This window comes from Conger conger, chromosome 11 (assembly GCF_963514075.1).
Source record: "Conger conger chromosome 11, fConCon1.1, whole genome shotgun sequence".
Classification (NCBI taxonomy): domain Eukaryota; kingdom Metazoa; phylum Chordata; class Actinopteri; order Anguilliformes; family Congridae; genus Conger; species Conger conger.
The window spans coordinates 1,177,293-1,205,170 of record NC_083770.1 but is presented as its reverse complement, the minus strand read 5'-3'; the positions used below and the strand labels follow the sequence as shown (position 1 = coordinate 1,205,170).

Below are 27,878 nucleotides of genomic sequence, written 5' to 3'. Positions count from 1 at the left end.
TCTGGCGATAGACTGGACAAACAAAGGGGTTTAAATAATACAGGTAACGAGGGAATGGCAATCAGGTGTGGGAAACAATCAGGAAGTGAAAATGCAGGTGAAACGAATAACAGTGAATGAATGGGGAGACAGACAGACTATGGAAAGCATAGAGGGTAACAACACACGGAAACACTAACAGCTTAAACAAAATCTAATCAGTGAAAAACACACAACCTGACAAGAACGGGGTGAGTACGCAGAAACAAACTATGAGATGGAAACACGAGACGTGACAATTTAATATTTAATCAGCCAATCGTGTGGCAGGAACTAAATGCATAAAAGCATTCAGACGTGGTCAAGACGTTCAGTTGTTTTTCAGATCAAATGTCAGAATGGGGAAGAAGTGTGTGCCCTGTGGATTGTTTGTGATGTGATTGACTGATGTTTTGAGTTTTTTCTTCACAGTTCTGTCATCAACTGCTGTTGTTTTTCTTGGTCAACCTGTTCAATGTCTGTTGCTCAGTATGCCAGCGGTTTCTTTCTTTTTCAGGACATTCCAAGTTGTCGTACAAGCTATCCCCAATGCTTGTGCAATGGGCAGGATAGGTTTATTACTAACGATTACTAATTATCTTGTTAACTTGTCAATCCTCCACACCTGATTTCCATTTGCATGCTGCTCTCAAGCTAATTGTCTGCACCTGTCTACACCTGCATATAAGCTCAGTTCCATGGCATGTCTTTGCGAAATTGTTGTTTTCTGTTTGTCAGTGCACGTTTGAGTGGTTTGTCAAGCGATTGGCTACCCGTTAAGATCCAAGCCTGTTTATCGACCAAAGTTATTGACTTCTGTTTTGTTGACCATTGCCTGCCTGTACCACAAACTCTTACCATCATCGACCCCGAGCCTGCCTACTGTCCGTCTGTACTACTGCCCCGCTGACAGCTTTCCTGGTTACTGGACTACCTTGCATGGTGTACCGATTATGAGATTGCCTTCTCCCTCGGTACTGTACTTTGGTTTTGGCTGGATTTCACATGTATGAACTTTGCTTGTTTTCTACTATGCTCATTGGACATTCCTTTCATAAAGCCCTGACAGGACTTTATCATATCTCTGTTGTCTGAGTCGTGCATTTTGGGTCCAACCCCCACGCACCCATCGCACTGAGAGAAGACATTCAGACATTATTGTTTAACCAATCAATCTCACAGGACACATCTGGGAAACAAACACATGTCAGTCACACGTTCCAGTACTTTTGCTGGTCTAAAAATTGGGTGATCTTATGTGACGGCTTGCTATGTACAACATTTTCAAATCAGTATGTACTATAGTATGCATGAGGCTCATCATTTTCAGGACTTTATTTTTTATTAAAAAATCTGGGAATCCAGTTTAACTCCTCAAGTCGCACGACCAGAGTGGGTTTATTTTCAATCCTTTTTTACTGGTGAAAGCAATAAAAAAATTTAATTTCATACAAACCTCCTGTATTCTATTTGTATAAACTATTTTATGTTCCTTATTTTGTAAAATGTGGGGTGATAAAACAAGCATGCGGGACCTCACCTTCTATGCATTCTTAGAACTTCACAGATGACACAAATTAGGCTACAATTGGTATTATTTTCACAGCAATGGTCCAGAAAACCAAATCCATAATAGATGTTAATTCCAGAAACATTCCATATGCGGAGAAACATTAAGAAATGTTTTTAATCCTGGTGAAAAATGGATTTAGTCCGTAATGTCCTTTTTGTTAGGTTTCGTGTTCTATGTATTGTAGTCTGTCTATGTTGTTTGTGTTTCCGTGTTTTTGTTACCTCTGTGCACACCGTAGTCACCCTGTCAGTTAGTTCATTCATTTGTTTCTCCTGTTTCACTTCCTGATTGTTTCCCACAGCTGATTCCCATTCCCTCTCGTTGTCTGTGTTATTTAAACACCTTGTTATGTGTCTGATTTTGTTTATCCCGAATTGTTTCCGGATTTTGTTTGTGTATGATTAGCCTGATTAGTTTGTTTTCAACCCTCCGCCTGTGACCTCGACTACTCTTTGGATTACCCCTGATACACCTGTTTGCTGGAATTCTGACCCATTGCCTGGACTGTATTATGATCTGCCTGATCTCTGCTGTAACTGTTTGCTGGCTATTGAACCTGCAACTTTATAATAAAGACTTTTTATTATAAATACTATGCCTTGGTCTCGCATCTGCGTGGGCGGCCCGTAGCGTAGTGGTTAAGGTAAACGACTGGGACACGCAAGGTCGGTGGTTTGAATCCTGGTGTAGCCATTATAAGATCCGCACAACTGTTGGGCCCTTGAGCAAGGCTGCATTGCTCCAGGGGAGGATTGTCTCCTGCTTAGTCTAATCAATTGTATGTCACTCTGGATAAGAGTGTCTGCCAAATGCCAATAATGCAATGCAATGTAATGTAATGAAATGCATCTGGGTCCCATTTTCTGAGCCCCTGATAGAACATGGAGGTGCTGAGACTCCCGGAACAACACCTGGAAAGGATGAAATTCGCTCTCTCAACCGGAACTTGAACGCTATGCTCCACCAGATGGCTGCGCTGACTCCTCCTGCTCCAGAACCGGTCCGTTCCAGAACTCCATCTGCCACCACCGGAGAGATACGACAGTGAACCCAAGAACTGCGCCTTTTTCCTCACTGGTATTCCAGCTGCAGCCGTCTACCTTCCCCACTGAACGCTCCAAGGTGGCTTATGTCATCACCCTCCTGTCCGACAAGGTGGAAGAAGCCCTGAGGGACTGTCCTGTTCCCAACAACACACCGGCCAACTGCATGTTCGTTCCCAAAGCGGTCCGCCCACAAGTCCTGGAATGGGCCCACACTTCCTGACTCGCATGTCACCCTGGGGTCAGCTGCACACTGGCTCTTCTGGGTCACCGCTTCTGGTGGCCAACCGTCAGACCTGATATGGCTGAATTTGTGGCCGCCTGTCCCGAGTGTTCCAGGGGGAAGTCCGGAAATCAGCGGCCCCAGGGCCCCCATGTTCCGTCTACACGGCCTTCCCCTGGAAGTCACCTCGGACCAAGGCCCTCAGTTCGCCAACCAGTTCTGGAAAGCCTTCTGCACGCTCATCAGTGCCAAGGCCCAACTCTCCTCCGGCTTCCACCCACAGACCAATGGGCAGACGGAGCATCTCAATCAAGAACTGGAGAAGACGCTCCATTGCCTGGTAGAGAAATCTCCATCCTCCTGGATGGACAGCCTCCTGTGGATTGAATACGCCTGCAATTCATTGCCCGTCTCCTCCACTGGATTATCCCTGTTTGCTTGTTGCCTGGGCTATCAACCTCCCAACATCCACGCCTGCCTCCTGAAGAGTGTTTCTGATCAGTCGGACACATGTTTGGGGATTTGTCTTCATTGTGATGAGAATTCTTCAGCTATCAGCAGTAGTAGAGGTCTTACTTGGCCGGCCATGCCCTTTGCCCCATTACTGAGCTCGGTGTTCTGTCTCTTAATGCTGTTCCAAACAATTGATTTTGTTACACCTAAGGCTTGGCATATGTCTCATATGACTTTTTATTTGAATTTTTCAGTCTCATAATGGCTTCCTTGAAATTCATTGGAACAACTCTGGCCGTCATGTTTAATGACAATAATACAAATCAAAGGCAAGAAAAATGTGGTGCTTTATGGTTACTATATATAAAACACACTGCAAGTTCAATATAGTGAAACCAAAGTCTGGAAACATGCCCTTCAATATTTGCTGAGAATATGCATTTTTACCTCATGTCAATTGTTTGATTGCAAATCTAAAATTGTGGAGCCAAACAAAAAAAAATATCTTTGTCCTAAACATTACAGATGGCACTGTATATAACATTGTAATCTTTTTTTGTGTATGTAATAAATTGCAATAATTGATCTTTGCTGCCCTGCGATGGACTGGCGACCTGTCCAGGGTGTATTCCTGCCTTTCGCCCAATGTATGCTGGGATAGGCTCCAGCCCCCCTGCAACCCTGATCAGGATAAGCGGGTTCAGATAATGGATGGATGGATGGATGGATGGATCTTTGCATGATTCTGAGTAAACTCAAGACACTGTTGTGTGTGAAAATCCCAGGAGATCAGCAGTTACAGAAATACTCGTACCTGCTCGTCTGGCACCAACAATCATGCCACATGCAAAATTACTGAGATCACATTTGTTTTCAAATTTTGATGGTTGATATGAACATTAACTGAAGGTCCTGACCCGTATCTGCATGATTTTATGCATTGCACTGCTGCCACACGATAGGCTGATTAGGTAATCACTTGACTAAGTAGGTGTACAGGTGTTCCTAATAAGTTCTCAGTGAGTGGATATTTTGGCAATTATTGTCTGCATTTGTAAATGTAATGTTCCTGTATTTGTCCTGTGTGTATTTATGTTTATTCTTGTTATTTATACATTTTTGAAATTGGTTTGTGTTTTCCATTACAGTTTTCATTTGTCATCCCCTGTTATGTCTGCGTCTGAATGTTTACCAGTCTAGTCACTCCCCTGTCTGCGTGTCCCACTATTCGGGTGGTTACGGTAGTTTTCGGGTTTTCAACATTCCTTCTAAAACTTGCGATTCTTACTTCCTGCTTTTTCTTGGTAGTTAAATATTGTAAAGCACGATTCTTACTAACTACTACTAATCTAGGTTTTGTCCAGTACTAATCCGATTAATACACTTACTGTCTGTCTAACTAACTAACTAACTAACTAACAATCACTTTTATTGGGTAGTTTAGAAATATTCACGTAACTAACTCACTAACGCAATCTCTTAGTATTTCTGCACTGTTCTGTAACTCCGCCTCCCTATGCTATCCCTGATTCCTCGTTTAGTTTCAGCGAAGTGTTTGCACCTGTCTAACTATCACTACGTCTTCAAACTATGCAAATGTCTACTCCCTAATCCGGAGCCGTACGTTTTACATGTTTTGTTACGTGCATCCAGTCCGCGTTTTCGTCTCCCTCCCGTTATTATGTTATTACCCTATTATGTTTCCCCACCTGTTGTCTATTTGTTTAGCCCACCTTTTTCCCAGCCCCGCCTAGATTGTCACCTTCCCTCATGTATTTAAACCTCAGTCTCTGCATTGTTCTTTGTCAGAACGTTGATCAGTTTTAGTGCCAAATTCCTCGTAAGCCTAACTCTTGAGATTCTAGATAGACACCCCTTTGCCTCTTGATTTCCGAGCCTGCCTTGCCCTTTTGTTTTTTTTGCCTTTCTGATTTTCTGGTTTTTGACATTCTGCTTTGTTTTCTGGTTTTGATTCTTGCCTTCGTCCTCTTGTACTTTAGCCTTTTGATTTTCTGGATTTTTGACCCCCCCGCCTGTTTTTTCAACTATTCTTTTGCCTTTCGTTTTTGTCTTTGTATTGGATCTCTTGGCTACGATTTCGGACTATTAAACACGATTTTTGGATTATCCTGTGGTCTGCGTTTGGCTTCAAACATAAGCGGTACATAAGTCAATATTGTTCTCCTTCAGGCAGTTGCCATAAAAACCTTTACCCAACATCCAACCAGCTGCCTGCCTTTCATTTTATTTCCTGCTTGTCAGCTTGTCAAAGTTTGTCAGCATTAGAAGAGATTAAATGATATACTTTATTTTCTGTCACAACCTGGCTCACTGGCTGTGAAAAAAAGGGAGACGCATACTGACGCATTTAAGAAACAAGGTCAAATTTACTTGAAATAACCAGTTAACAAAAGAAACCGGGCAAATGTGGAGCGTGAAAGTCAGTTGCATCAGTAGTGTGAGTGAGTGGATGCATGAAAAGTATGCTGAAGCTATTTTGTCTGATGCAAATCACAAATGAACCAACAGGTATGTGGGGAGTACCCTCCTTCAGACAAGAGACAGGCACATTGTAACATCTGGCCACAGGTGCTCCCAATTGTGCAAACGACTTGGTACTCCGCCCACTAGGCACCTGTAAAGTAACACCAGAATGAGTAGCACATAGCAGGGGACTGTAACATATTCCTAATTTTATTGTTTACTGTCAAGCAACATTTACAGAGCTACAATAACAGCCATTAAAAACTATTTGCTTAAACGTAAAGCAAATTGCATATACCATATTGTTAAGAGTCAACAGTTGGGGGCCAAACACCTGAATTGTAATGTGAGATAACTATTAAGTAGAATGATGGCAGAAATGATTTCCTATCCAAAGTGAAATGGAGCTGGAGATCAAATCTAATGACACAACAAACATGATTATGGGACAATTCTACAAGTTCTACATTCTACACTCTGCAAATTGTTTCTATTTTTCATGTCAATGTTCGCCAAAGGGTGGATTCAAACCGTGGTTAATTAATGAATCCACTATTTCAATGTAATGAGTGACTCTTTGGAATTAAAAAACGGGTTTACAATTACAATCACAAAAATTTAGTTTTATTGATCAATTATTAAAAATACCCTATGTATATGCTGGAAAACAAAAATTTTTCACCACAAAAAATACTCCATAAATACCCTTAAATAACCCTTAAGAAGCACCAAGTAAAATCTGGTAGGGACAGTGAGCTCCAGAATTATTGGCATAATAAATATGCATATATATGCATAAAACTAAATAATAATAGTTACATTACAGGCATCTGGCAGACACTCTTATCCACAGCAACATACAGTTGATTATACTAAGCAGGAGACAATCCTCCCCTGGAGCAATGCAGGGTTAAGGGCCTTGCTCAAGGGCCCAACAGCTGTGCAGATTTTATTATGGCTACACCGGGATTAGAACCACCAACCTTCGGTGTCCCGGTCCTTTACCTTAACCACTACGCTACAGGCCGCCCTGACATATATACGCTTCATTTCCTAACATGCTTAAAGCAGTGTGCTCTATTAATGATTCAATGGAATCAACAAAAGTCTTACCTGACAAAAAAAGTATTTCACCAAGAATAGGTTCCACAATTATTGGCACCCCTGGCAAAGATTACATTACACAACATTATTGGCATTTGGCAGATGCTCTTATGTGCAGATTTTATTATGGCTACACCGGGATTAGAACCACCAACCTTCGGTGTCCCGGTCCTTTACCTTAACCACTACGCTATAGGCCACCCCTTTGACAGCTGTGAGTCTTTTCCTGTAATTTTCTGAATCATTGAAATCCTTGGGCTATCCCCCTCTTTTTCATGGGATTTTAGTCTGAAGACTGAGATGGCCATTGCAGAACATGGTTGTTGTTTTTATTTAACCATTTCTTTCTAGATTTTGATGTATGTTTGGAGTCATTGTCTTTCTGCACAATCTACCTACAACCAAGCTTCCTAGCAGAGGCAACCATATTTTCTGTCAAGATTTCCTAGTACTTTGTTGAATTCATTGTGTCATTGATCTTAAATAGTGCCCCTGGACCACTGACAGGAAAACATCTCCAAAACATCAATGACCGACCACCATATTTGATACCATCTTCCTTACCGTCTCTGGGGATGATATGCACTTGCATTCCATATGTTTTACGCCTTTTTATTATTGACTTTACAGTGCTAAGTAGTATGTTTATCCGTTTATTTTGTAGCCATTACTCGACTGTACCCAATTACCATGTGTCTTCTGAATTTACCGTTCTTTGGCTTTTCCCATGCTAATGGTTGTCAAATGGATTTTGCATGCCTGTTACCTCATTTTTTTATACTCTAGTGACAATATAGTTAATATTGTCATATTGTAGTGACAGAGATGAACTACATTAAATTTAAATTGTATTGCCAATTTCACAAAAATTTTATTAATTGTTTGGGTTGCCAATAATTTTGGCACATGTGGTTTTCAGAAAATATTTGATCAAAAAAAATTTTTTTGTACAGAAAATAATGTAATTTAATAAGTAACAGTACTTCTACTGAAGTAGACATTTTCAATATTTTTCCATCACTGATTATTGCCTCTTTATTGCATTGCATGTTGATTATGCACAATAAGTTGAGTAGTGATCAGGAACAATGATTCAATGAACATTGAAGGCGAGTCTGTTGGCGAGACTAATTGCATACTGGACTGATTTCAGTGGAAAATGTATTTTCCCTCCAACAAATGCCATGCCGGTACAGTCACTGCTAATCAGCCAGTCATGTGGCAGCAACTAAAGGCATAAAAGCATGCAGACATGTTCAAGATATTTTTCAGAACAAACGTCAAAATGGGGAAGAAATATGATTTAAGTGACTTTGATCGTGGAATGATTGTTGGTGACAGATAGGGTGGTTTGAATGTCTCAGAAACCGTTGATCTCCTGCGATTTTCACACACAACAGTCTCTAGAATTGTGCAAAAAACTGAACATCCAGTGAGCAGCAGTTCTGCAGGCAAAAATACGTTGTTAAGACGTCAGAGGAGAATGGCCAGACTGGTCAAGGCTGACAGGAAAGTGATAGTAAAGCAAATAACACCACATTACAACAGTTGTATTCAGAAGAGCATCTCTGAACACCCAATGTGTAAAAAGTGGATAGGCTACAGCAGCAGAAGAACAATAAGTAAAAAATAAAAAAAAAGTCTAATAAATATCTAATGAAGTGCTCACTCAGTGTATATTGAACAGCATTACTTTATAAAATAATGCATTACTTCACAAAACATATTGACACATTGACAGTCATGCTTAATCATTTAGAAAACAGTTGCGGACTGCTACTATTTTATTGTGTCAAGTCCATAATAGCTACCATTTATATGCACATTAAATTTCACAGAAAGGTTTAGTTTAGCCGTGCACTGATACTATCTGAAGCATTGGTATCAGTGCCAATACAGCCCTTATGTACTCACACTCTGCAAATTAATTTATCGGTTTCAGATACCATGACCGATACTTTAATTACATGCACATATTTAGTGGGCTAGCTGTAATTTATCACTAGCTTATGTCAGTCTTTTACTTGTACATATTATACATGTATGTATTATAAATGTATAATGTGTGTAAGTAAAACCAGAATTTATTAATATAGCAGACTCGAGACTTGCCGGTCAGTTCTGTCCTAATTATTTATGCATTCACTTTTCACTTTTGGCTGCTCACTCCACGTAATGTTAGCTAATGTTAGCTAGTTATCATACGGCCGTAATAATGGATAACGAGTACAGCAATAACAGCATTATAAATATTGAGCTGTATTTGTAGGAGCCCATCACTGTTAATCCTAGGCCACGCCAAAATGAAAAACATTGCCATCGCTGAAGCGGTTACACTCGCCAGCTAACATTAGCTATATTTACACAAGATAAGTACAGCTCATTGCTACATTAGCAAAATTATCCATAGCCAGATAGCAAGTAAATAGTCAGACAAGTAAATTGGGGTGATGAGATTAACGATAATGTTATAGTCTGTAGGCTTGATTCGATTAATAGCAGAACGCCATCTAGCCTGAACGGATGCTTACCGGAACTGGTCTCTTCAACCAGTAAACGTCTGTTCTGGCTTTAGCCATCATTGACAGCGAATGATTCAAATGATTCTCAAACACTGGATGAGACATCAATTCTGTGGATTTATTGGTAGATTGATATTTTGCTAAACACTGACAATTTGAACTTGCAGCATTCCCAGTTTTATTTAGATTTTTACACATTTTTTGCAGTCTAGTGGACTCACTGATCTAATAGCATTTTAAGCAGTTCTAACAGATTTGAATAAAATAAATGTCAGGGTAGTTCAGGGGCGACAGCGCTGGATGAAACGGGGGTAGAGGCACACATCCCGGATATGGTGTCTGTTCAGTAGCCAGGTCAGGAACCTCTCTAGCCCAAGGCCATATCCCCCATGTGGGCATGTCCCATACTTGCGCTGAAATTGATAAAAATTAAAAAAACATCAGCTGCAGACTATACATACAACCAATCCTACATTCCACAAGCGCATAAGTAATTTGTAAAATAGTAAAAGTAATTGTATACTTTCCAATTGAACAGGTGATTATGATTACAGACTGACGATTTACATTGTTGCATACAGCATTGTCTGCCCATTTGTGCAGTCTATAGGAAAACTTGTTTTCTCCCTGTACTCCACCAAACCAACGGTCAAAATAAAATCACTATGTGGATGAAGTGTAGACTCTCAGCTTTGAGGGTTTTTACATCCATATTGGATGAACTGTGCCCTATTTATACATAGTCCCCCCCAATTTTAGATGACCAAAAGTAATTGGACAATTTGCTTCACAAAAGTTTCTTGGACAAGTGGGTTAGGTTTCATCGTTAGCTGCATTTGTTTGGTATATTGTTAAGAAGCAAGAAAGCACTGGTGAGCCCAGCAATGGCAAATGACCTGGTAGACCATGGAAGACCAGTGTAGTGGGTGACAGAGAAGAATCACTTTGTAACTGTTCAACACATCAAGAACAACCCAGGATATATAATGTCCAGGTTACAGCTGCATTAAAAAAAACAGAAAAACTGTAGAGTTCTGGAACAGGCAGGCATTGATTGCAAAGGATCTCCAGAAAAAATACAGAAAATGTAGACTATTTCAGTTTGTGTTCATTCTTCCAATTACTTTGGGGGACTATGCATAAAAAGGGCTGTACACAGTCCACACAATATGCATGTCAAAACCCTCAAATGAAATGTGACAGTCTGCACTTTAACCTTATACTCATTGTTTTGTTTCAAATCCAACATGCTAGACTAGAGCCAAAAGAACAGAAATTGTTCCACTGCTCAAAAACTTACGGACTGCAGTGTATATATATATATATATATATATATATATATATATATATATATATATATATATATATATATATATATATATATATATATATATATATATATATACATACACACACACACAGTGGTGTGAAAAAGTGTTTCCTGATTTCTTATTTTTTTGCATGTTTGTCACACTTAAATGTTTCAGATCATCAAACAAATTTAAATATTATTCAAAGACAACACAAGTAAACACAAAATGCAGTTTTTAAATGAAGGTTTTTATTAAGGGAGAAAAAAAAATCCAAACCTACATGGCCCTGTGTGAAAAAGTGGTTTGCCCCCCCTGTTAAAACATAACTGTGGTTTATCAAACCTGAGTTCAATTTCTCTAGCCACACCCAGGCCTGATTACTGCCACACCTGTTCTCAATCAAGAAATCACTTAAATAGGACCTGCCTGACAAAGTGAAGTAGACCAAATGATCCTCAAAAGCTAGACATCATGCAGAGAGCTAAAGAAATTCAGGAACAAATGAGAAAGAAAGTAATTGAGATCTATCGGTCTGGAAAAGGTAATAAAGCCATTTCTAAAGCTTTGGGACTCCAGCGAACCACAGTGAGAGCCATTATCCACAAATGGCGAAAACATGGAACAGTGGTGAACCTTTCCAGGAGTGGCCGGCCGACCAAAATTACCCCAAGAGCGCAGCGACGACTCATCCAAGAGGTCACAAAAGACCCCACAACAACATCCAAAGAACTGCAGGCCTCACTTGCCTCAGTTAAGGTCAGTGTTCATGACTCCACCATAAGAAAGAGACTGAGCAAAAATGGCCTGCATGGCAGAGTTCCAAGACGAAAACCACTGCTGAGCAAAAAGAACATTAAGGCTCGTCTCAATTTTGCCAGAAAACATCTTGATGATCCCCAAGACTTTTGGGAAAATACTCTGTGGTCTGATGAGACAAAAGTTGAAGGTGTGTGTCCCATTACATCTGGCGTAAAAGTAACACCGCATTTCAGAAAAAGAACATCATACCAACAGTAAAATATGGTGGTGGTAGTGTGATGTTCTGGGGCTGTTTTGCTGCTTCAGGACCTGGAAGACTTGCTGTGATAAATGGAACCATGAATTCTGCTGTCTACCAAAAAATCCTGAAGGAGAATGTCCGGTCATGCGTTTGTGACCTCAAGCTGAAACGAACTTGGGTTCTGCAGCAGGACAATGATCCAAAACACACCAGCAAGTCCTGACCTGAATCCTATTGAGATGCTGTGGCATGACCTTAAAGGCGCTTCATGCTCGAAAATCCTCCAATGTGGCTGAATTACAACAATTCTGCAAAGATGAGTGGGCCAAAATTCCTCCACAGCGCTGTAAGAGACTCATTGCAAGTTACCGCAAACGCTTGATTGCAGTTGTTGCAAGTGTGTCGCAAGGGTGGCCAGTTATTAGGTTTAGGGGGCAATCACTTTTTCACACAGGGCCATGTAGGTTTGTATTTTTTTTATCCCTTAATAATAAAAACCTTCACTTAACTGCATTTTGTGTTTACTTGTGTTGTCTTTGAATAATATTTCAATTTGTTTGATCTGAAACATTTCACTTTCACATCTTGCACACTGTGTTGTAGGTTTCATTTTAAATGGATAAAATACAATTTTTGCTCAGCAATCTACACTCAATAACCCATAATGACAAAGTGAAAACATGTTTTTAGAAAAATCTAAAGCTGAAATCTCTCATTTATATAAGTATTCAGACCCTTAATTCATACTTAATATTTTCTAGAAGCCCCTTGGCAGCAATTACAGCATCAACTCTTCTTGGGTAAGTTTATACAAGCTTTGCACACCTGGATTTGGGCAGTTTATCCAATTCTCTCAGGTCTCTCCACAGATGTTCTATGGGGTTTAAGTCCAGTGCCTGGTGTTCACCGTCGGGATGGTATTAGCCAGGTGATGAACAGTGCCTGGTGTTCGCCAGACACAGTGCTTAGACCTCTGCCCAGCAACTTCTGTCAAGCCACTCTAACCGAGCTTCGGGAGAGATGGGAGCACAGCAGCACTCCATCAATCGGGCCTTAATGGTAGAGAGACCATTGGGTTCTTGGGCACCTCCCCGACCAAGGCCCTTCTTGCCCAGTTACTCAGTTTGGCCGGATGGCCAACTCTAGGAAGGTTCAAGACTTCTTACTTTTCACAATTATTGAGGCCACTGTCCTCCTGGGAACACTTAAAGCTAAAAATGTGACAAATCAGTTTGTGTAACTGGTTACCATCCCATTTTTTAAACGGTTAACCAGTTAACCGATACGGCTTATGAGCGTTGGGGTCGTATCTTTTTTCTTTTTACTGAATTAGAGAAATTTAATAGCATTTTCAAACTTTATTTTGGGCCATCTCAAGAGTTAAATGTCAACATTGTCCAATAATGAATGGTAAATCAGCCTAATTGCCAAATTAAATATTTACATTTACATTGACATTGTGTAGTGTAACCTCACAGTTGCAGAAATCCCTGTAGTTTAGGCGTGTCATTTTTTTAAATGCATCGCTTAATTATAATTCGTCATGCTTTCATCCCTCATCCCTATGGCTTCTGCCTGAGACTTGATTGGCAGGTAATCTGTAAATATGCTGCTGCGAACAACTTTCTGTGGTCACGCATTAATTGGCTGATAGAATATAACACCGGGTCCATTTCACACACGGCGACTGGTCTAATGATTTTACTTTCCTGCCAATACAGGTCTCCGTACAATTTGATATATTTTGTACGTAACAGTAAACTTGCATTTTATATTCCAATGCATTTTATATAGCATGGGACAATCGTGGTGGCGAGATTAACGTGTCAACTTTTAATTGAAAGCGGGGAATTTTCGCTTTCAATATCCAATGGATATTCAGTTTGTCGTTAGTTTGAATTTGTGTGTCAACGAATAAACACGGATGAAGAAACGCCATAGAATAAGCCATAAGTGAACTAACATCTACAGATTTAAACCACAAAAAATATTTGACAACTACCGTATTGTATTCAATTCCATGCAGTGTTTGCATTCTTAACCCTCTGAAATGGCCACCGATTTGCTTGTGGACAGCGCAATGTAATATTTAGTGCAAGATTTCCCAATAATGTATTGCTTTGTTTATTTGTAGATACAGTATAGAGGAAAGCTACGTTCAGTTTGCAGGTAGTTTGAATTTGCGTGTCAATGAATAAACATGGATCTTCTGTGAACCTTAAGAAAGGACATAGCGTTACAATAAGCCATAAATCAACCAACAGCTACAGAAATTATTTGATAACTCTAATACTGTAGCATTCATTTCATGTGGTGTTTGCATTTTAAACCCCCTGAAATGGCCCGATTGCTTGCTCAAGCTACTGAAGCTTGTCGATTGCCAGTTTAGAATAGTTTGGAACCGCAATAATATGCCTAGTGATGAACAAGCATTTATTTTAAACTGAGCTCACGGTTATCGGTTATCAATTTTTTGTAACCGTTACAAATCAAGTTTCGGTTAACCGGTTAACCGTTTAAACACACACCCCTTATTTTATACCCTTAGCATTATCTATACCTTGCCACAATCTTATCGTGGATGTCTACAGAGAGTTCCTTGGACTTGGGTTGGTTCTTGTCCTGACATGCAGTGTGAATTGTGGGACCTTATATACACAGGTGTGTACCTGTCTAAACTATGTCCCATCAATTCAATTTGCCACAGGTGAACTCCAATCAAGTTCTAGACACAGCTCAAGGATAATGAAAGCAAACGGGATGCACCTGACGACAATTTTGTGTGCCACGGCAAAGGGTTTGAATACTTACATAAATGAGAGATTTCCTGGACAACAGAGCAAAAACAACAATGTCCTTTCAGTACTGTGCTTTCACAGACATGCTCAGTATTTCCCATGAAGGACCAGGATGTCATGACAAAGTGATTTACAACTGGCCTCCCAGGTTAATTAATAGAAAAATCAGAGAAAATATCAAAATATAGAAAATTTACCATCAGAAAATACAATACAATGTCCACCAATACCAGATTATTTACTACTCTAATACAGGCTCCGTGCCTTGCCCAAAGACACAGTAGTGGCAGAACCCCACCTGGGAACTGGAGGAAAAAAAGAAAAAAGAAAAATCTAAAATTTTCTCTCTTCATAAAATGCATACCTGATCAGTGTACCAGTAGTATGGGGTTGAATCAATGCCTTCCCTCTTGTATCCCTCCAGCAGTTCTTCAGCATCCCAGATACGCATTGACCCTCCAACAATCTCTCCAACATTGGGCATCAGCACATCAACCTGATCAAAATTATATTGGCTTAGTAGGAGGTTCTAAGGGAGATCAATGTCAAGATCAAGAGGTGTACAATGGTTTCCTGCCCATGTAGTTGATGGCAATTGTGGGCTGTCAGTAATTAAGCTGCTCAATTTAAGAGGATTCAGGTTTTAGAAAAACAAAAGAATATCTTGGAAATTGTAATTAATTCTTTGCCTGGGGATTTTAAATTGTTAAAACCCAAATTAATGCGACAACCCAAGAAAACCTAATCTGTCAATTTTTTTAAATCATACATTTTATTATGTTTCATCATTTGTGAAACAAAGACCGTTTGTTTCAGTAGTATTGGGAAAATATGACATTTTGAATACCGTTTTACAATAGTAAGCCTAAGGATACCCTGTCTCCTATCTAAACATATAAATACAATATGTTGGCAAATATATTCTTTCGAAGTGATAGATAGCTTGCTTGCTGAACCACAGCAGCCTAAGTAATGTTGTTAAAATGGCTATTTAAAAGAAAAAAAAGAAAAGAAAAAAAAACGTGTGCAGATCAGATTCCCAAGCCAAATTCTAACTTTTACCTTTGTAGCCTACAACACAATGCTAAATTGATCCTGGAACCATTAATTGTGAAATGACAGATAGTAGGCTGGTTTTAGGGGACGTTCCAAGGACTGTTCTTGAAACTTAGGCCGATATTGGAAATATAACACTCAGTCGGACATTGCAAGTATACGAGCAAGAAGTAGTTACTGTGGAAAAACTAAAAAAATATAGGCAAATTTGATGTTTTATTCTCTGTGTTACTCTGTAAACCGTCTTTATGACAGTCGTCTGTGAAAAGCGCTATACAAATAAAATTGGATTGAATTGAATATGACTAACGCACAGTGTTCTTTATACAAATTATGCCTTCTTTATAACCAATTTTATTTTGATGACTTGTGAAGTGAATGAAAACTATAACAATGATGACACGGAGTTGGAGACTGACCGATTCGGTGAGTCTGCGGTCCTCAGGGCATCGTTGCATGTAGAATGACTTGATCTCCGTGGGGAAACGGCACAGCAGGATGGGCTCATTAATGGTGTCAGTCATCAGCCTCTCTGGCGCTTCTGGGATGTCCTACAGCATACATACACAAAATAACCCCATTCAGACACGGAAAGATCCACTTCTTTCAAATGATCCCGACTGAATATTTTTAATTTGCCAAGTAAAACTCCCAGACGGAATTACCGACTGGGTAACCGGGCAAAAAGGGCCTTGGTCAGGGAGGTGCCCAAGAACCCAATGGTCTCTCTACCATTAAGGCCTGATTGATGGGGTGCTGCTGAGCTCCCATCTCTCCTGAAGCTCGGTTAGAGTGGCTTGACAGAAGTAAGTAAAAGGCATGACAGCCCGCTTGGAGTTTGCCAAAATGGCATTTCAAGGACTCGAGAGCATGGGATACATTTTTGTCTCATCAGGTCATCAGGTAGTATAAATCGAGTAATGCTAGATTTATAATTTCAGGTCATGAAATTTCTAAGATCACAAGATACTACTCAGTAGCCAACTAGCTTTCAACCTTTGTCTGTATCTATCAATCAATCAATCAATCAATCAATCAAAGGGATAATGTAAGGAAGAAAAACATTCATTTTTCTAATTTTCTGAAAAAGGGTATTTCATCCTTTACAGCTAAACAGTCATACCTCACACTTTCCAGCACTTTGAAGCAGAACTGCTGTACCTGCATATAAAATTATATGGTGGTGGCAATGCCATGATGAACCAAATTAGAGAAAATGATAATGGTATAATGCAACAAATGCAATATACTAGACCAGACTAACTAGTTTAAAACATTTACAATCTATAGCAAACAAGCTGGTGTTCCAATGTATAATGGGTACAGTGTAGCCTCATGGATTCAAGCCATTTTGTTAGTTTTTCAGAAAACAACCATCTACAATATAAATTGCCCTTTATGGGCGACCCCCACCGTGGGTGTGTCAAAGTGTCTCTGAGCATGACACCTAACCCCCAAATGCTCCTGACTGAGCTGAGCTGGTTGGTGGCTTGCATGGCAGACAGCCGTTGGTGTGCGTGTGTGTATGAATGGGTGAATGAGTAGCATGAATTGCACTTTGGATAAGGGCGCTATATAAATGCCACCCATTTACCATTTACAAGCTCTGCTGAAAGAGTGATAGAAGATATGTGGAATGACGATAGATCTATCATTATCGGTGTGTATTTTGGACGATAATTTAAAAACTTAAAATAAAAAAAAATGATCGGATAATAATTTCCGGGATAAATATTTTATTTTAATTGTAAAGTGTCCTTTCTTTTAACCATAGGCTTTGTGAATGGAACAATGATAGTGTGCAGTCCAGGAGATTGAATATGTTGTGCCTGCTATTTCAAGTGCACATTTAATGATGTTTGAACAGTGACGTATACAAGAAATAGGCTTAACATTGCCATAATTCTAATAGAAAATAATAAGGAATCCAGTTTAATCCCTTAAGCCGCATGGCCATTTATTTCTCTTCAACCCGTTTTAACAGCTATTTGTATAAGCTATTTTACCATTGTTTTACCAATAACGGTTCCTTATTTTCTCATATCTATGGTGAGAAAACAAGCATGGGAGGACTTCTATGCATTTTAGAACTTCACAGACGACGTGATCAGGCAATAAGTTACTTTTTCCTGCTTCTGTCTCTGAACCAAAGTTGGGAGACAGAGGAACCGAACCACTATTCCTTCTCGATTCCAGGGCCGAAGCTGGTAATTATAGCTAGTTAGCTGTAGATGTACCGTTCACTCGCCTTCAACCTCGGAGTAACACCCAGCTTAATGACTTGGCTGGTTTCTGCTGCAAAAACCTGCAGGCATGCGCCTCAAGATTCCTGAGGCATTTGCCTCCTTTATTGGACCAAAGAAAATTACATGTGAACTCCCTTGTACGACCGGCTTTTCTCCCCGACTATGCTCTCTTTCAAAAGGTACATACAACAAGCAAAAACTCACTTGCTCACCATTCCTAGCAGCCTCACATACACACATGGACGAATCGGGACACTCAAAACAGAAACAAAACAACCCACATTATTCCCACTCTTCATTTACCAACAATGGTAATGGTCTAGAGAACCAAATTGATAATAGATTCTAATTCCAAAAACATTTAAATGGTGGAGAAACATCAATAAGAAAATGTAAATCTGTGTAATGCGAAATAAAGAAATAGGAATTTTTTGTTGGTTAAAACCAACAATGATGAGCCTATTGGCCCCATTTTCTCAATAATCCATTATCAGTAGCTTGCTAGGTTAGTTTACCAGCTTATCCAGCTGGTCCATTGCTACTGTAAAAACAGTAGTTAAATGGTAAATGGTTGGCATTAATATAGCGCCTTTATCCAAAGCGCTGTACAATTGATGCTTGTCATTCACACATTCATACACACACTCACGGCGATTGGCTGCCATGCAAAGCACCAACCGGCTAGTTAGTACAGTAGCATTGGATGTGATGCATTGCTGCTTAGCAAAGTATTCTGAAAGTATGCTGACACGCATACAGGCAAGAGATTTTTAATTATTGGAGATCAATATATTCTCAGCTAATCATGCAACTAAATGCATAAAAGCATGCGGATATGGTCAAGCGGTTCAGCTGTTTTTCAGACCAAATGTCAGAATGGGGAAGAAATGTGATCGAAGTGACTTGGACCATGGACTGATAGGTTTGAATATGTCAAACTGCTGATCTCCTGGGATTTTCACACACAACAGTTTCTAGAGTTCGCAGAGAATGGTGTGGAAAAACAAAAACAGCAGTTCTGCAGGCAAAAAAGAGCCTTGTTAATGACAGAAGTGGAGAAGGGCCGGACTGGTCAAAGCTGACAGTAACGCAAATACCCACACATTACAACAGTGGTATGCAGAAGAGCATCTCTGACCACACAATGCGGCAAACCTTTTAAGTGGATAGGCTACAGCAACAGAAGACCAATAATAACATTTTAAAAAGCAATAAATACCTTATAAAGTACTACCACGCTCAGTGTAGTAACTACCCCAGTTCCTCTTTTTAATAGCCATAGCCATGGACTAACAATGCAAATGTTTTATGTTATGGTAATAGCACCTTCAGAACTGAAATTTCTGAATTTAATTTCACAGAAGGGTGGGGGAACATGCCTCTCCAAACTCATAGTAGGTGCCATCGTCCTTCTTGATGTCATGTTCTTTCAGCCACACGACTGCATCTGTGTAGTTCATCCTCTTGAATGGCCTCTTCGGAGGTTTAAAGTCCTGTGAAAGTCAGAAATAACAGATCAAGATCGAGAGCTATGTCACATTTAAACATACTAGCATACTATACATACTATAGAAGACAAAATTGACCGTTTCTCACTGTAACCGGTCTTTTTTCTCACTGATAGTTACAATCCATTAGACTCTCAATTCTTTCTTAAGGAGCAGCTGAAAACCCTGTAAAAAGCTGAGGACATACAGGGTTGAGGTCATAGAGCAGAGGGCCAGCTGGGGACTTCAGCACTCTGTCCACCACGTCACACACCAGGTCCTCCAGGCGGGTCAGGAGGTCTTCATAAGAAATGAAGGGGCACTCTGCCTCGATATGAGTATACCTGAGGAAATCAGTTACAGAAATACAATGATTAAGTCCTACAGAAGATCTCAATCACCTCGCCAATGAACAGATCATGGACTGCAGCGTGATCAGACTGAACATTACATCATCCATTCAGGTACACAAACAAGACTGTTCAAATAACCATATATCTGGCAGCCCTACTGGCATGATAAGCTACAGTGGTTTTGTGTTTCATTGGAACTCTGGAGACCTGCAGGGCAGCGGCATATTTGCATATATATTTTGGTTTTTCCAGAGTAACTGCTTGTTGTATGCACAACCACCACCAGGTGTCAAATGTGTGCACTCACTTGCATTATCATTACAGAGCTGAAAAGAAAATGCAGTACCAAAATACTAAAAATATGGAATTTCATGATGTGCATTACACACAGAACTCTCATACAGTTTCTATTTATACAAAACCCAGATAAACGGTTTGTAAGGAATGCAATTTGTCTCTTTTTAACAGAATGTGGACAAGAGACAAAAATGTGAAACCAGAACTCATCCAGGCTCACAATAAACGACACACGTAATTGTTTGCTGGTTTAAACATCCATGCAGAAGTGTTTTGTCCTGGAAAGTAATGCCAATATTAATGATTTATGCAGGTAATTTTAGTTTTTACAATTGTACCATACCTTGTTTACAAATGTTCCGCACATAATTTACAAACCTTGGACAATATTTATATTTGTTTAAATTGTACACAACCGTGATTGCCCCAAACATAATGTGACGACTTATTGCAGAAAATTGCACGCTTGCTGACATTTCACAGCGCTAATCACATATCTTTGAGTAATTGATTAACAAGTACATTTTTTTTACAATATGTCCCAGTCCTCCCCAACAGCAATTTCACCATTTCACAAAGAGCTTTGGTACTGTATATGGTGAGATGGTTTTACCCTTTATCGTGTCAATTAAGTATTGTACTTGAATTTGTAACAAAGCTAAGTGCAAACAGAGTCTCATGACTTTGTATGCACTCACACAGTAAACGCTCTCCTTTCCCCACACCACTCCTACAAACAAGGGGAACCTCTCCAGCCAAACGGAACAGCCCGATTGGGACAGTGAGCTCTTGAGTTTTCAGATCACCTTTATAGTTTAACACTGTAGTTCTAATTATCCATATTCTGTATGAATGAAGATCATTTTCCTGTTTGAAAGTGCGGTTTTAAAGTTCAAAGTTTAAAAGCGCTGTTCCTGCAGGCAAACCGTGTGAAGAATTATGTATCTTAAAAAATATACATATAAATACGAGGTGACATTAGGGGCCATTGCCCGGTTAACGCAGTTAATCTTCTCTCAGTTAGCCAGTAAACTCATTCTGACTAAAAGCAGCTCACCTATTCTGAAATTCCAGTGACCACAGACATGAATGTCACGGAGGTGTGAAAAGCCCAATGCGTTCGTCAGCTTTGATACCTCTGTCCTTGACATCTTGATGAGAATGTGTTTGTTTTCAATGCATTAAGGGGAGCGTTACAATGGATTGAAAACAAACACAGTTTTAAGAACTCATTTAGTCAGAACGTCTAGTCTATGATCACATTGCGAATAGACAATTGCTCCGTCTGATAATAATAAAATGTACATGATATTTAAATATCATGGAAAGACTGAAAGCTAGGGGAGTAAGGTGAACAAATCACCTTCAATTGAAATGATGAACCTAATTTCAGAGGCTTGCAGCAAGTACTTTTGCATCACACCATTCCTTCAGGAGGTGGTAGAAGACAGGAGGTGGTGCAATTCAGAAGACTGAATTGCACATGTACAAACCTGGAATTGCTACAGTCGCCGTATTGTAGGCTACAGGAAATTGACAAAGTTACGTTTTACAAAGCATTAAATGATGGAGCCCACCCTATTCGTCATTGCGGTATATACTCAGTGAGCACTTTATTAGGCATTTGACTTTTTAGATTTAATCTTCTGCAGCTGTAGCCTATCCACTTAGAGGTTTGACGTGTTGTGTGTTCAGAGATGCTCTTCTGCATACCATTGTTGCAATGTGTGGTTATTTGCTTTACTGTCACTTTCTCTCTTATTAACAATGCGTTTCTGCCCGCAGAACTGCTGCTCGCTGGATGTTTCTTGTTTTCTGCAGCATCTCTGCAAACTCTAGAGACTGTTGTGCATGAAAATCCCAACAGATTAGCAGTTTCAGAGATACTCAAACCACCTTGTGTGGCACCAACAATAAAGTCACTTAGATCTAATTTTTTCCCCATCCTGATGGTTGATGTGAACATTAACTGAAGCTCCTGACCTCCTGACCCCTATCTGCATGCTTTTATCCATTTAAATGCTGCCACATGATTGGCTGATTATATAATTGCATTAATAAGTAATAAGTTCCTAATAAAGTGCTCAGTATATTAGTTCTTAATTGAATTCACTGAACTGCATATTTGCTGTGCTGCTGCATTTGCCTGAATGTGTAAACAATGGTCATGAGTGAACCACTCCAATCATGCCGATTGACATGAGCTCTTACCATTTTGAAAAGCCAAGCACGTTATGAGAATTAAACCGATACAATTAAATATGATTACACAACGGATAGGTCCGGTCCATTGTCTCTATTGGTCAGTTTGCCTTCCAGCTGTGCCAATATCCATGATATATGCAGGGCTAAATGGAATGTTTACACATCTGTTAATATTACTGCGGGCTCGAAGATCACCGTTATCTACGTTGTATCAAAAACGAACATAATTTAACATTATCATCATCTCTCCGCAAGAAGCCTACCGAAGTAAAACAAAATGAGTGATTTTAAAGTGTCCTTTGATTTGGAGTGGAGTAGGAGCTAAAAAAATACAACAAGGGCAACATCATCGGATCGAAATACCAGCAAGTGAAGCAAATACCCCAGTGAAGCAAATGATGACTCATAACGACATTGAGTCATTTTAATAACTGCAAGTTATTAAAGTTATCTGGCAGGGTCCAGATAAACATCTACAATAAAGACAAATTACTGTCAGTGTGTTAGTGTCGTCAGGTGTAATGTAAACTAGCAAGCTAGCTAGCAACCTTTAGTGCAGTGGGGATACATTATTGCTAATGGCGAACGTTGGCAATACCGTTGCTTATCAACCAATAAACTACTGTTCAGCAAAAGAATACCATGAAACACTGTTCCATTAAAAAAAACATTTAAAGTTTGTCTTTTCCTTCTTTTGAATAATTTTGAAATATAAATGTGGCAAAGCAAGTTATACAATCATCAGACAAGGGCCTAAACCAGTCCCAGTGAAGATCGCCAGCCAGGATAATGTCACTGCAGTGAAGTTTGCATATAAGCTGTGTTTCAACAAAGAGCAGCTGGTGGGCCTGTAATAGTCAACTATAGCGAGAAAAACCTGTGAAGACTTCAAGATTCAATGCAAGGAGTTTTTTTCCTAGGCAGTAAAATTTCAATTTGAGCCTTGGTGACCCGTTAAATGGTGGCTTTGCAGCCCTGACACACAAATTTTTTTACTTGAGAAATAGAACAGTGATTTGTGATGACCACATTGACTCACATTGTAATCCGTTTAAGAAAGGAAACTGTTGGCTTTCGGAAAACATCACAAAAATTTGCTTCAAGAATTTGCAAAGTCATTCATTTTCCATATTAAAAAAAGAAAAAAAGGCTTTGGAGATCTTGGCAGTACGTTTGGTGAGTGGTATTAACGGTACTTACTCAGACAGGTGTCTGCGGGTGCGGGACTGCTCAGCTCGGTAAGACTCGGCGATGCAGAAGGTATCCCCAAGTGCAGGGATGCAGGTCTCCAGATATAGTTGGGAGGATTGGGTCAAGTATGCCTCTTCTCCAAAGTAGTTCAGGTTGAAAAGAGTTGAGCCGCCTTCAACCTGTGTCTGCACCAATGTTGGTGGAGTAATCTGAGGAAAGGACAATAATAGGCAATCAAACAACCTATTGAAGCTCGGCAGATGAGAACTCTAGTAGTGCTGTATCTGCAGCATCATTTGAGGTAGGCTACTGGGTTTCCAAGTTTTTGATGTACTTTGGCAAAAATATGAACGAAAGATGTGCTTTCCACGTTTGTATGGTAAACGTGACTGTTGCCTGCTAATTTGCTGAAATCTGTGAAGCCAATTCAGCGAATACTTGTAATACCTTAAAATGAAATCAAATGAAACTATGAACAAAAAGTCCTGTGATTTCTAAATGGTTTTGTTGAATTGGCTTCACAGGTGTGTTTCGTTGGGCAGGTGTATTCATTGTGAGTCATTAATTAATGCAGAAGAGTGCTGTTGATGTCTAGTCCTGATTCTAGACTTTGCAATTGCCTTTGGAGATTGTTTTTGGGCAGTGGAAACATTAGGAAGAGAGCAGTGTCGATGCAAATTAAGCTGGCCGTCACAAGGCTCAGAAATAAAAATCAATCAAGAACATTGTAAACACCCTGGGCATGCCCAAGTCAACAGGTTGGTTCATTATTAACAAGAAAATAACTGGTGAACCCCCTACAAACTGGAGTCCCGCAGGGCTCAGTTCTTGGGCCTCTCCTCTTCTCGCCATACACCATGTCTCTTGGTTCTGTTATCTCTTCCCATGGCTTTTCTTATCATTCTTACGCTGATGACACCCAACTCTTTATTTCCTTCCCCCCCGACACCCAAGTCACCACACAGATCTCTGCCTGCTTGGCTGATATCTCTGCATGGATGACTTCCCACCACCTGAAGCTCAACCTTGCCAAAACTGAGCTTCTCTACATCCCTGCTAAGTACTCTCCGTCAATCGACCTCTCACTGACTGCTGAGGACTTTGTAGTTTCCTCCTCCCATACGGCAAAGAATCTTGGGGAGACTCTTGATAGCTCCACAAGTATCCTCCACTGCCAGAACCTGCAGGTTCTTTCTGTATAATATACGCCGTATCAATCATCTCCTGACGGAGAAAGCCACCCAGCTCCTAGTCCAGGCAACCATTTTTTGAGAGTGGGCGAGCTACAATTTTACAACGTGGTCGCATTAGTGCAAGTGCATGATGATCACCGGTGTTTTGGTGCCGCTCCGGCAGCGAATATCACACGGGTACTGCGTTAGCCATTGTGGTTGAAAATAGTACTTTTTCTTCTTCACTGGCTCAGTCGCTCTCTCCCTACCTGCACTCTTACTGCCTGTACCTTCATCATTAGTGCGCGTGCGCGTGTACGTAGCGGCGCTGAAGACAAAAGGCGCGAAACAAACAAACAATAAAAAAAAAATGATATTTCCGGAAATCAACATGAATATTATGATTATTATCTCAGTTTAACCTTAAATTAACGTGTGCTGGACAATAATTCTGCTTAGGTTGAATTTTAATGTGACAAAATGACTGTTTTTGTGGCTTTTAAGCGCTAATTTTACCAGCATTCCATCAATGTTAAATGCTGGACCCCGAACGGCACCGAAAAACAGGCAGATTTCACTGCCATTCCATTCTTTACGTATATGGAGCTCGAAAATGGTGACACAATAGCTTTTGCTGGTTTACTTCACGCGCTCATACATGGCAGTTGGTGGCAGTTCGAACTGTCAAAAGTGTGACTGTAGCCAGGTCAATATTTTTTGCTGGGTACTCGGTATGTCCGGCCTTATAAGTCCAAAGTCCCTGGTTACTTTTTCATAGTTTCAATGGATTTTGACAATAGACATGTCAGACTTCAATCATGTTAACGCTCTCGAGTATATGTATAACTTTTAAAGATTTAAATAAATCCTATGGTGGGACTTTTGCCATTTATGGACGGTACGACAGAAAATTCCGGTGCCGTCGAACTTAATCGAATGCTTTTATTTATATCGTTCGAATGACCAAACGCCGTTAAAAAGCAAATGGTATGGCTTTGTGCTATTCGCGTATGCTAGCTACATCATGCTAACATCGTACAGGGACCAGTAAAGGCTTAGAACACACTAGCACTTAGTTATTGTAAGTTTGATCACCTCTACTGTGAAGTAAAAAAGTGGACAAATTACGTTTTGTGTGAGAAATCTATTGGCGAGCTCACGTGCACACACGGCGGTCTACATTCTAAAGCTGGGTCAATGACGAATAAAGCTTCTAAAAAGTTTTTTTTTTTTTTAAGTTTGTTCAAAATGGATGTAATGCATATTTTTGAATCTGGAACAATGCGTCTAAACAAGTCTCACTTGTTGTATAACATTTCAAAATTTCTATTTTTAACTGTATTTTTAACTTCACTGTCCAAGAAATGTCAGGTGGTGCAACCAAATATTTGTCAATATATTTTCCCACTATTTATTTTAAGTAAAACTTTGAGATTGTTTGAGATGCCAAAACATGAAAAAAATTAAATTATTTGAATGTACTCAATATGTATTCAGACTAAATATGTTTTATAGAAGGACGTGATATATGTCATGAATTTATCTAATTATTTTACAAGGAAATAATGCACTCGGACACAGAAATTTGCACGTCATGTCATTGACCCAGCTCCACTTTGCCCTCCCTACTGTTATGCTAAGCAAAGCTGTTATGCTTTGCTTTTATGTTTGTTATGTTTTGTTATGTTCAGTTATGTTCAGATTAAAATATTTTGCAAATAACAAGTCTGGAATCACTGTCAATCTTTACATCAATGCAAAACTAGGGTATGCAACTATTCATCAAGGTCATTGATTAATACCATGCTGTACAAAGAAAAAAGGTGCGACCAAATCATATGCTGGTGCGACCAACTGAGAAAGTTGGTAGCACCAGTGCTACCAGTGGAAAAGTTAGTCTGGAACCCTGGTCCAGGCGCTCGTCATTTCCCGCCTGGATTACTGCAACTCCCTCCTAGCCGGTCTCCCAGCGCGTGCCATCAAGCCCCTCCAGCTGGTCCAGAATGCTGCAGCCCGCCTGATCACCAGTCAGCCCAGGTCGGCTCATGTCACCCCGCTCCTCATTGGCCTCCACTGGCTTCCTATTGCCGCACGCATCCGTTTCAAGGCCCTAGTGTTGGCATTTCAGGCTGCTAAGGGGACTGCCCCACCTTACATACAATCCTTGATCATTCCCTACTCCCCAGCTAGACCACTCCGGTCTGCCAGCTCTGGTCGCCTAATGGTTCCCTCTCTACGTGCACCTGGCGGTCGAGCTGCACGTTCACGCCTGTTTTCCGTTCTGGTTCCTCAGTGGTGGAATGACTTGCCTACCACTGTCAGGACAGCAGGATCCCTCCCGCTATTTCGACGCAGACTCAAAACCCACCTTTTAAAACTACCTTAGTCCTCCCTCCTGATTTCCCCCGCCCCTCCTTTCTGATATCCCTATCCTTGTCAAACCCCCACCAAAAAAAATAAAAAATGGACTTATGATGACGACTATGTTTAGAACAGCATTCCATGTGTATTTTCCTAGTTCTGGATGTGATGCTTTGACTTGTGGTAGAACCTATGCACTTGTAAATCGCTTTGGATTAAAAGCGTCTGCCAAATGACAAAAATGTGAATGTAAAATGTAAATTATGTCAAAAGACCCAGTCGACCAAGAAAGACAACTCTCGTGGATGACAGTAGACACTCTCCTGGATGCAGGTGTAGATGTGTAGAAGTCTACCAAACATAAAAGACTACATCAGCAGGACTACAGAGAGTACACTACACCAGCAGGACGACACCTAAAAGAGCCCAAAGAGTTCTGGAAGTGTTGTGGACAGACAAGACCAAGATTAACATCTACCAGAGTGATCGGAATAGGAAAGTGTGGAGAAAAAAGAAAATGTCCATGATCCAAAGCACACCACCTCATCTGTGAAACATGATGGAGGGGGGTGTTACGGCTTGGGCCTACATGGCTGCCAGTGTTACGGTCTTTGTCGATAATGTGACTGCAGGCAGAAGTAGAACAATGTCTACAGAAATATTTTGTCTGCTCAGATGAAACCAAATGCCTCAACTTATTGGAGTTCACCAAAACTGTCCGGGCATGGTAAATTGGAAATTGGCAGCCCGCTCTTTCAATCAGCACACATTGTTTGTTACCATAGCTACCGCTCATCTTGGGAGACTGAATTTTCACAAGCTAGCTAACATAGTTTATCAACTATCCATATACATGCAAGGACGCTGACTTATTCAATGACGATTTTTGCTAGCTAGCTAAGTTAAGATAAAAGTACAACTATAACGTACTTATGAAAGCAAACTAGCTAGCTAAATGAATACAACTAGAAATTGTCAA

General features: G+C 40.1%; 1 protein-coding gene across 3 annotated transcripts in view; it reads right to left on the bottom strand.

Moving 5' to 3' along the window:
- Positions 1 to 9,517: 9,517 nt before the first annotated feature.
- LOC133140111 (asparagine--tRNA ligase, cytoplasmic) overlaps positions 9,518 to 27,878 on the bottom strand; it is a 34,265-nt gene continuing 15,904 nt past the window's right edge. For all 3 annotated transcript variants that reach the window (XM_061259691.1, XM_061259689.1, XM_061259690.1), the window contains exons 9-14: positions 23,376 to 23,575; positions 19,529 to 19,664; positions 19,213 to 19,326; positions 16,007 to 16,138; positions 14,896 to 15,027; positions 9,518 to 9,833 (exon numbers count right to left, since the gene is read on the bottom strand). In XM_061259691.1, coding sequence (XP_061115675.1) covers positions 9,702 to 9,833; positions 14,896 to 15,027; positions 16,007 to 16,138; positions 19,213 to 19,326; positions 19,529 to 19,664; positions 23,376 to 23,575 — 846 coding nt within the window. In that variant the 3' untranslated portion in view covers positions 9,518 to 9,701. The remainder of the gene's footprint in view (positions 9,834 to 14,895; positions 15,028 to 16,006; positions 16,139 to 19,212; positions 19,327 to 19,528; positions 19,665 to 23,375; positions 23,576 to 27,878) is intronic.